Raw genomic sequence first — 11020 nt, forward strand, 5'->3', positions numbered from 1 at the left:
CTCTTCAGCTTCTTGCGCCGGTTTATTCATTATGGAATGCTGGCGCACCAGATAATGAGATGACCCATTGCCTTTACAACTCACAGTGTCTTATTGTTATTGGTCTAGTCACCGCATCAGTTACCATTGTTTCAAAAGTACAGAAGTATGCCGCCTACCGGAGCTTCTTTTTATTTGTTACCAGTGATGGAGAATACTAACATGAAAAAAAGGAACAATATAAAAAGATAGTCAAATAAATGCAACAGGGCTTTTTGCATATTACGATTTAGTGGCTGAGGGAGGGGGAGGAAAAGAAGAATTCTACAGTAGACATTTTTAATAGAGGAATGATGAAGCTTTTATTATTATTTTTTATTGCAAACGGTATGAACAATATGAAAACGGAAGAAGAAGAACAAGACCACTAGTGGGATAGGACAAAGTTTCAGATTATTGAGTCACAAAACTGAAATTTTAAAAAAGAAGGCGGGGCCAGACACCTTTTCTCACAATCATCATATGACCAATTTATGAAATTTTATTATTTTTGGCATAAGTTCAAATTATCAATGCAAATAATTGAGAACATTATCTTGACACTGAAGGTTCATTACTCAGATGTTCAGAATTTGTTTTTTTAAATGGCCTAAATAATGTATTAATAAAAAGTATAACTTCAAGAAACGGAATTTCTAGATGTTCTATTTTTAGATATGCTATGGTCTGATAATCTTTCATGCTGAAATTAAAATTCTCATCACTCCAACGATTTCGCAAATTGCGAACTTTGTTCATATCACTGTCTGAGGTTCTTTATTGATACGCGGAAATCAGTGTTACTTAATTCGCTTTAGATTATGAGACAATGATTTTTTATCAGCCAGTAATCTATCAATTCACAAGACAGATGTTTCAAAATGCCAGAACAAATACGTTAAGTTTCGAGAAGAATTTGAGAGATTTCTCTATAGTTCACAGGTTGAAAATTAAAATTAAACATTTTCGAGAAGTTAGATCAAAATGAAAAATTCAGACTGATTTGGCTGCCAGGAATATGTTCACTGAGCTTTTCCGACCATGTGATACAATAATGGCAGGAATTTACAAACAAACAGCGTCTAATTGCGCTGTTTTCCACAGGTGGCGTGAGAAAAGTGAAAGAGAAACGAAAATATAAAAAAAAAACTTCATGAAACTAAAATAAGTAAAATACATTTGGTATATGGAGAATACATATGATAAGTTGCGGTGAAGGGGATACAGATACGTTTTGTGAGGTGGGTCAGAGAGGACAAAAGACAGTGTTGATCAGTGGGAAAAGTTCAAGATAGGGAGAGTATTTATAAAGACCTTGGGAGGGTATAATTGAAATCATGTACATTTTTGTATTCTATACTACAAAGGTTGTTGGTCAGAGGTGACGGCGGACTGGAGTTTTTTTTGAAAAATTGAAAATGGATTCTGACGAAGGCACATTAATACACATAAAATGAATGACTGGTGGAAGAAGGTTTGGCTTTCAACTATTAATTCTCGTGAGATTTAAACAGACATAAAAGTACATAAGACTAGCTAATCAAAGAGGGAACCGATGGGACCGTGACTGAAAAATCAGACAGGAAAGTCAGTAAGATCGCTGAAGAAGAAATCATTCTTGAAGATGTTGAATGTCTTGGACACCTGACTATCCTCCCTCTTCCGTTCAGTGATCTCCTGTAAACATATATTATCCAAATAATTCAAGAATCGTTTCGAAAAACTCACATCAACAGCTGAAGCGATACTGCTTAGCCTTGTTATTCTACCAGCGTAGTTTGGATTATTGTTATCGTACTGCTCCGCATAATATGTATGAAGATCTTCAGCAAGCCTTAATTCCACCTTCTCAGACATGTCTCGTGTCGCATCAGTGATTCCTGGTAGATCTAGAAAGTAAATGGTTTTTCCCGTGAATCCCCGAGAGTATTAAGTATTTCTTACTTGACACACTCCACATAATACTCATCATCATATACATTAGTTCGTATTCAGTTGGTTGCAACTTTTTGAATGGGTTGATGAAAATCAATCGGAATTTGTCCATACTTCCTTTGAGGAAACTGAAAATTTCGCAATTTGTTTGATCTCTTGAACAAGGATTAGACTCACTTCTTCACTTGCGTTGCATCCATATCACTAATATTTTCAAGCTTAACCACGGATATTCCAAAGTTGATAATCTGGCCATTCAATGTAAGTCCTCTCTCATCACTGAGATTATATCCAAGGCGTTGGCATGTTGCGAAGCACCGATCTAATTCATAGAATCTCGTCCAGAAGTGCTTGAAGATAATCCACTTTTGATCCTTTGGCAGTTGCGCGAAGACTCTTATAGACATGCAAAATCGTGCGATGTGCTCGATTTCGATGTAGTGGTTTCGCATGAAGTTTTCCATATCAAGAGGCACGTTTTCAATCATCTGAAAGAAGGATTTATCAAGAAATTTCATGTTTTTTGAAATATTCGTAGGCCATTTATTGTTTAATAGATCAAATGTTCAACGACACAACAGCGCACACCGCTCCTAATGATACCTTCCACCTGCTTATCGATTTTAGAAGGAGCTGAAAAAGGCTAAGATACCAACCACCAACAAACCTTGTCTTGGTCCGGCCATTGCTTGTTGTGTTCTCGATAAGCAAGCAATGCTTGTTGGCACAATGTGAGCGGAATATCCGGCAACTGGCAAAATGTTTCTGGCGGCTGAAAAAAACTGATTAAATTAGAAAAACTAAGTGAAACAATACCTGGCCGAACATGTTGTCGATGGTTGGCGTCAAAACATTTTGAACATTAACATGAAGATCTTGTGTAGCTTGTTGTGCTGCCATGGCAAACATCTGATTCTGATTTCCGGCTTCATTATTGTATTCTTGAGGCATGTTATTGTAGTGTGATGACGATGGCATCGATGTGGTATTTTGTTCGTCGCTACTCAATAGATCAGAGTACTGGTAATCAAATTGCTGTTGGGGGATGTGTTGCTGGTGCTGTTGCATGTGTTGCTGAGGAGCTGGCATAACTGCTCTACCCACCTGAAAACAAGAAAATAAAATTAGAAAAAATATTTGATTTCAATGAAATCTAAAGTGTGTCTTGAAGTTTTCAAAGTATGGTATGTGACCAATTTGATAAGAGAGTTGAACTCATAAACCTTCTCCCTTTCCCCCCTCAACTCACAACAGAAGTCAGAGGCTGGCGCTCTGTAATAGCAAAGTATATTCGCAAGTTTCGTTTGTTGTATACCAGAAACATTGCGTTGTAGAATGAATTCAGAATTCGTAAAGATTAGGACAGCAGATGCTTCTGGGCGTTTCGTTGAGTTACCCGAGCACTGCGCGTCTAGAAGTTGCTATGGTAATCAGAGTTCAATCGAAGCGTAAAATTATGACGCTAGTGAGGCGCCTCCTGTTTCCGTAAGATTGGACTTTATGCGAGCAAGAGCCGAATAAGAAATGAAATGGCAGATGAATAAATGATGGGGGCTGAGACTGGTGCTTCTATGTGCATTACATAAGATTTTATAAAACCGCCCAAGATATAGAGATGATCTATGTAAGATGGCGCAGACAATCCGCAACAGATTAGTGCTCCCTTTTTCGAAACGATGCATCAATTGGATTAAATGACTCATCTCAACTTTGGTCAATGCTTTGAACTATTGACAGACATCATTATGATCTCGAGCGCAAATATCAAACCAGAACTCAAAGAAACCACAAACCTCTTCAATAACAGTTCTGTGAAATGAAAAGTTGGGTTGATGCAAATCTCCATTTGGTTGGTAGGCTTCCGAAGAAACTTCTTGTACAAAGGTGCCGTTGCCCATAAGTAGCGGCGGAGGGTCCGGATTTTGAATCTGTTTGTCAAAACTCGGCGGCCGATATGTAAATGACTCGAGGGAGGAGTGCGGAGAAGAGTGTTCAATGCTATCAGTCTCATTGCCAGATGAATCCTTTTCCGCTTCTGATTTATTTTGCACCACTGAAACAGGGGATGTGAGATCTGCAATTGTGTGGGAATTGGATTTGGGGGATAGGAAGCATGCTGTGGTGGTTTGGTGAACCCGAGTTATTACTCGAGTACCTACTCATGCTATTTTTAGGTTACAAATGTTGTCAAGAGTATTAGGGTCAAAGAACTTAAGTGAACACTTACTGTCTTTTCGCATCCCCACTCGCACACATTTTTCATATCGACAACATCTGCAGGAATATCTTTTGTCTGAAAATGAAAATAATAATTTGAATCGTCATCATTTCCGGTGTCATATTTCAAATATTTGATCGGTCATCTCAAACCTAGACGATTGCGAAATAGACCGATGCCAAACTCAAACAGAAATTGAAATTAACACTTACTAAACGATACTTCACATTTCCGATCGAACCTGCATTTGTACCTAAGATTCATTGTAAGGGTCCTCCGAAAAAATGCAGCACATGCCCTACAACATCGTATCCCAAAATGTTGTCCGTGTGCATCGGTTTCACACACCAAGCACGACATGTTGCTCTTTCCAGTTGTTTCTAAAAACGATTAAAGTTTTAGAGTTGCAAAAAAGGTTGACATGGATATTTGACGGCATATTTAATTTATTATACACAAATTGCATTGGAAAAATTTGACATGGAATCAAAGTGTACCACTAATGTCAAAATAAGAACATAGATCAAGATTTTGAAAATCTGGAAGCGATTTGTTCCTGGATGCTAGTTACCAAATCAAGCTAACTCATGATGCATCTATAAAATATATAAGCAATACAAAACAGAGCAATAACTACAAAAATTGTCCGCAAAACATCCTGAACAATTGTATTTAAGTCACAAAATTCTAGTAGTATGACTTGTGAGTCAAAAATCAGGTCAATATAGAAAAGGAAACGACGTCAGCCACAAAAGCTCACAATGTTCGAAGAATGGACGAGACGACCATCTTTATGCGTATAACTTTTCTTATCACTGATTTTAAAATTACTAATCATACGATAAAATCAATTGGCAATGAAAAGAAATGCGTATTTTTTTTTCAAAATTTGACATCATTATTTTTCTTTTCAAGTGTGTCACAGTTTTTCACAGTTTACAGTTCTTTGCAGGTCACAATCGTAAATATCTAATTGAGATCACATGGGTTGGGGTAGAAATAGGTTGTTCAAATTAATTCACTTCTTTAGACATTTTTTGGCAATAAAAGAAAATAATGATGGGCTGGTGAGGAAATTAGATTCTGAAGTTGTAGTTTTTGGAATTACTTTTTCTTTCGGATGTTACTGCGCCCAGGTTATTCAAGTCAATAGAAGTTTTGTTTTGATTCATTTAACAAAATATATTCCCTAAAGGGTTCAGTAAATTTTGAATTTTCATAAATTATTCGATTGAAGGTTGATCTATTGGGAATCGGAAGGGCGTTTACTAAGCTGGCGTAAAACGTACGGATTAAGGTCATTTCCGATATATGAGTCAGAAGATCACTTCCAATGGGCAATTCAAGTTGCACCAAGTTAGTCGAAAACGAATATGAAAGCACCTGTTTCGGAGTCACTGCCATGGCGACGTGTCAAAGCAATTGAAGCTTTTCGTCCGGGAAGAAAAGAGAGGACAATGCAGTATTTTTGGGTGGTGACGGAAAGGGCAAACGCGCTTTCTAATATCCTGCTGAGGATGGGTGCAAGATATAAATGAATGCAAATGGGTCCAAAGAAAATATGACGCATGTTTTGCAAAGATTATCAATTCTAGTTTGATGCAAGATTTAGTTAGAAGCCAACATTTGGAAAAACTTTGAAGTTTATCCTACGAAAAAGTTATAGTTTTGAAAATTTTGTTCTGAAAAAAATAATTATATAAAAAAGACATGTGTTCGCGAAATTTAGTTACGCGTAGACAAAAAACAACTGTTATGTCAGGCGAAAAGTTCACAATTTTCGATTTCCTAGGAAACTGAACTCTGATGTGAGAACATTTTAGAAAATGATTATGATTTTTCAGATGATCCAAATAAAAAAAGGAAATGAGTGTGAGTAATATAGCATATTCATCTTCTAAGAGGGGAACGAACGCGTGGGATTCCCCAATGGAAGAGAGAAGAGGAATAGTGTGTTATAAATGATTATAGGTTTTCCTATTCTTGCGTATGTAGTCATTTTCTGCAAGCTTAATTATATGTTACTGTGGAGACGTTCTTTTCAAAAATTTATGAAAATCGAAAACTAGGAAAAAATGCGTTTTGATAATGTTGCATAGTTTGGAATGTAGTCAGATTAAAATTGAACTGTTTCTGATTTGAATAAAAATCATACTGCACCCATGAAAACACACCGGCTACAAACTCTATATACCAATTGTAGAAAAAGAACAAAAATACATAATGATAGATCGGACAATGCACGACTGACTAGATTGGCGAATAATGTTTTGTGGACGATAAGCGAGAAACGCGACAGTACCGTTTAGGTTTCTCTTATCGTGAAACTCATGGTGAATGGAACAAAAATCAATAGAGAAATCGGCGACAAATATGACGTGGGGTTGAAAAAGAGGAAAAAAGAAAGTACGAGAAAATACCCCCCGTGGAAAAAACCTATTGCGAAATTTCATCGTTTTTTTTTCTATCCAATTTCTCTCCCAACCATACTTCCATACCAACAGGAGTAAAAGGGAGAGAGCGTAACGACCGAAATATTTCGGACGGACCGACAACCTATTTCCCTCTCTCTCTTTCCCTCTCGATCGTTTTTCTTCTTTTCTCATTGTCTCTCTACCTCTAATTCACTGTCCTTCTCCAAATTTTCCCGGTCTTTTCCATCCAGTGCTATGCCGACGCGCGAGATCGTAGACAGTGCGCATACAGCGATTTGGCAAATATTCAAGCGCTACACGTCCTTCGTTCCCTAGTTTCTCCTTCTCTCTATTCCCTGTTTGTTGATGACACAGAGATAGAGAGAGAGAGAATGAGTAGTGCAATTGTTCGGTTTTTCCTCGCTCAAGTTCGCCGAACAAGATAAAGAATCTTTTGGGGTTGACTTTCTTTCAAAGAGTAAAAAACCAAAAAATGGTAAGAGAGAAAAAAAGGAAAAACCGAAAAGAAATCGCTTTCCGAAAGTTTTTTTTTCGTCCAAGCCAATCTAAATGGTCCGATGAAAAGAGAGACACACGTCACGCGTGAGGAGAAAGAAAGAATTTTGCTTGTTTTTTTGGGAGACGCAGGGTCTTCAACAGAAAAAAAGAAGCGTCTCATCCTTTCGTCCTTTTGCACTATACTTTTTTCATTATGATGATTTTCGATCTCTAGTGGTGGTCTTAGCCACCAAGTACATTACATTCTAATCAAGTTTCTATTGTAATAAAAAGTTTTGCAGCAGCGAACAGAGAAAGAAACGAAAAGGGAAAAAGAAAGGTGAATAAGATCACTCTGCTCATTTTGTCGTCTCTTCCACAGTGCTAGACAGTCTAATCTTATCTTCGAGGGTCTCCTCCACATCATCAATATCCTTTTTTAAGTTATTGTAGTGAACGGAAACAAACCGGTTGTGGACAGGTATTATCACACTTTTCGGAAAGAAACAAAAAACAGTTGGAGGGCATGATGAGATGAGATAGGATATCAATCGGATAGCAAGAGAATAAGATCAGTTCAAAACTAGCTGTGTAGTTTCATGTGAATGTCACCATGAATTACTTCAGGTATGAAATATCAAATTAGAACGTAAAACGTGTATATCGCCGAAGAAATGAAAGATCTAACACGTACGAACTTGATTTCTGTTTTTAGATTAGCCGATCGAAAACTTATTCGGGAAAAGACAAAAAGAGCTATATACATTCTCAGAACACCTAACGTTAAATCTAATTACCAAAATTTATGACTACAAGAAAACAAGTTCAAAATTTTATCGAATGTGAAAAGTATTGTTAAACCTAGCCAGCCAGTCTATAGTAATTCGAAACCTCGGTCAATTTTTGATGAGTGGTGTAGAGTAAAAATATTGAATTCCTATCAGATTTCCAATTCTCTTCCTTCGGAAAAAAAAACAAGTGAGACATATGCAATAGATCTCTGCTTTTTCAGAGTTCCAGCCAATTTCAATAATTCATCCGGAACAAGGCGGAATTTAAAATTCAAGAATCATACGGCATGCTTTGAGAGCAATAAAACATATTTGTTCATGCAAGTGTAACTCGAGACAATATTTGACTATTTGACTATTGAAAACTACGCATATTGATCGAAAATGTTTCAAAACACAACTGAATTAGTTGCAGAAAAGGAAAAATTGTCAAGTGTAGTACGTGATCTTTATTCTGGTTCTTTTTCGATTACGCCATTAAATTACAAGATCTTCGATCAACCAATTTATCGTTTGGTAAAGAAAACGGACAGACTGCAAAATGCGAAAAAGGTATCGGCCGGCTGGGATTGCTATCTAATATTCTACCAAGCAACTAACAAAATAGGTAGAATTGATGATGACAGATTTAATGATGAACTGGAAGCGGGAGAAAAAACTAATCGTCAAAGGGAAAAACGATTAGCGTACACCCGACGGTTCGTTATTTTCTGGTGGCAGGCTGATTACAACTGACAGTTTTTTTTTCGGACAGTCTCTTGAACTTATTTTGTGTTGTGCTTTCCTGAACTCTGGACAAAAAATGTTTGGAAAAAGTTGAACAATGGGAACAAGGAGATAATTTGCACTCAAGTGCACGCCCCAGCAGTGCAAACGTCGGAATTGGTCGCGCAGCTGACTAAGAATTATACACATAATAAGAAGGAACTAAAGTATGAGCAAAGTCCAACTTGGAAGCAAAACATGATTAAAATCATATGGGGAATTGGTGCACTTTTAAACGTGATTGCTAACCTTATGTTTCTCGTTTGATCACTATTTGGTCAGGAACTTATTTTGAACTATTTTTTGAAGACATTTTGAAAAACTTGAGAACTAACCTTTCAAAAACACGTTGAGACATCTCAAAAGATCGGATATGAATAAGATGCTCTTCAGCACCGTGACTGACTAGTCCGGTTTAGTGAAATCTGAAAAATAATGTTATTATTTAGAGCCAGTGGTTTTCTCCTGTTTTGTTTTTTTTAATCTGATTATATTTTTGGCCGAATGAACATTCTCCGAACCCATCGAGATAATTGTTCACTACAAATGCAAGGCACTTATCTTTCGGTCTTTCCGTTCGTAGTGTGTAAACAGCAATCACGTGCTCCAGAGACAAAGGAAATGCAAAGTTTGTCAACGTAGCATCTTTTTTTGAAACAAAAGACTATCTTTCCAAAATACAACTCTTCCTGAAGCTCCTTGTTGGCCGAGCAACAAAACAGTGAAGAAATCGCCACGAGCATGTTGTTGGTCAAGCAGCGGAGCAAAGAACAGTCGGTTTGAAACCATGTCTTGTGCTTGCACGTTTGTAACATTTCCTACGTTAAAAGGTGTAAAACTACAAATATTTAATTGGAAGGAGAAACGTAGTAGTATCATGCAACAAGATTTTACCAGAAATCAAAAAGGATAACATCATCTTTTCGAAAAACGTGCAAAAAACATGCTGTACTTTCTGTTTCCGGAAATGTAAATGTTCGGCGACTAGGGGACAATCGAACATGTACAATTTCCGAGAACACAAATCAACAGGTAAAGTTTTAATTCATTTAGGACAATCAATATCATTTTCAAAACTAAAAAAAGAGTGCGGGACGGGCTCCTCAATAGGTTACTATGGCGAATTCATGCAAGGGCTCGCATTAATGCACTGACCGAATCAACTAATGTGGGGTCTTGCTTCTCTATCTAACCGTGAGATAAAAATGAGACTAGGACTGAGAGAAAAAAAAGTTGTGTTGTATTCCCACAGCGAATGTGATAAATTTTGTGATTTATGCTCGCCGGATTTATGCCCCATGATTAATCTGGTGGTAATGATGAGATCCTAAATTCGGTAAGCAGAAGTCAACTCAGAATACACAGCAGATTTTAGAAAAACAGAGTTTTGACAAAGAAACGAAATGTGTCCTGACGACAAGAATCAATATCATAAGAGCTTGCTTCTGATTTTCAGGACAAATTCATACAAAGAAATCCATGACGAGATCAGAAGAAGATAGAAGCTCGTAGTGTATTTATTTTTTTGAAAACGTGTATTTTTTTATTGAAAATTAGTTCTTCTCAACAAAACTGTCGGGAGGTCAACATAAGATTTTGTCTGGTAAATGTTCTGTAAATATGATTTGATGAAGAACGTTCACACTTCCTGCAAAGATGTAACTCAAATTTGTACTGCTTGGTAGAATGTTACTCGTGTCTCATCGTTACTGCATAAAAAATTCAATTCAAAAAACTAACTTTAGAATGGAAGTAATATTTTTATTTGATTTTTTCCGAGCAAAGACATTATAAATGCATATCATCTCACCTCGGCTGAAGAGAGAGTTTCAAGTTTCTCCTAATTAACTCAAATAGTCTTTCAGTGTGTTGAGCTGTTTTTAATTTTGTTTATTGTTTTATTTTGTAGTAATATAGGCTTTGCCACGCATTTCAGTCTTCAAATTAATTCTGTTGGACAACCAGCAAAATTGGAAGACTCCTGCTCAGCAGAAGACTCCTTGAAGGCAAGAAAAAGATTTCCGGATGACTGAGCTCCAAGATCACCTCCGTTTTTTAGATAAATCTTGTGCATCCACATCTTCATTTACAATGTTTCTTTTATTGAATATGACATAACCTGGAACAATGTTACTTTATTTTAACTATAAATAATTCGCGTGGTGTTCTCATTTCACACAACAAACCACATACTTCAACTCAAAGTTCTGATATTATTGTGTAGTATTGAAATCTGGTTGTAATATATGTTAACATCAACCAACAAGTCTTCAACGTTTCCTACTGAGTGTTGTGGTACCTGTGGGTGACGTTAACATAAAACAACTTTTAGGGATAATCATTATAGACCGAATAGGGATGCTGAGATTTTCAAACAACTG

At 36.8% G+C, this 11020-nt stretch overlaps 1 protein-coding gene across 1 annotated transcript; it reads right to left on the minus strand.

The window, feature by feature from the left end:
* Window positions 1–1593: 1593 nt before the first annotated feature.
* Window positions 1594–4435, minus strand: GCK72_024297 (uncharacterized protein; the record flags this gene model as incomplete). The annotated part of the gene is made up of 9 exons (XM_053735817.1): window positions 1594–1695; window positions 1747–1907; window positions 1963–2081; window positions 2131–2441; window positions 2621–2725; window positions 2770–3057; window positions 3747–4027; window positions 4181–4246; window positions 4384–4435. 9 exons carry the CDS (start codon window positions 4433–4435, stop codon window positions 1594–1596), a joined length of 1485 nt encoding a protein of 494 aa, XP_053579383.1.
* Window positions 4436–11020: the final 6585 nt, after the last annotated feature.

This window comes from Caenorhabditis remanei, chromosome X (genome assembly GCF_010183535.1).
Source record: "Caenorhabditis remanei strain PX506 chromosome X, whole genome shotgun sequence".
In the NCBI taxonomy this organism is placed as follows: domain Eukaryota; kingdom Metazoa; phylum Nematoda; class Chromadorea; order Rhabditida; family Rhabditidae; genus Caenorhabditis; species Caenorhabditis remanei.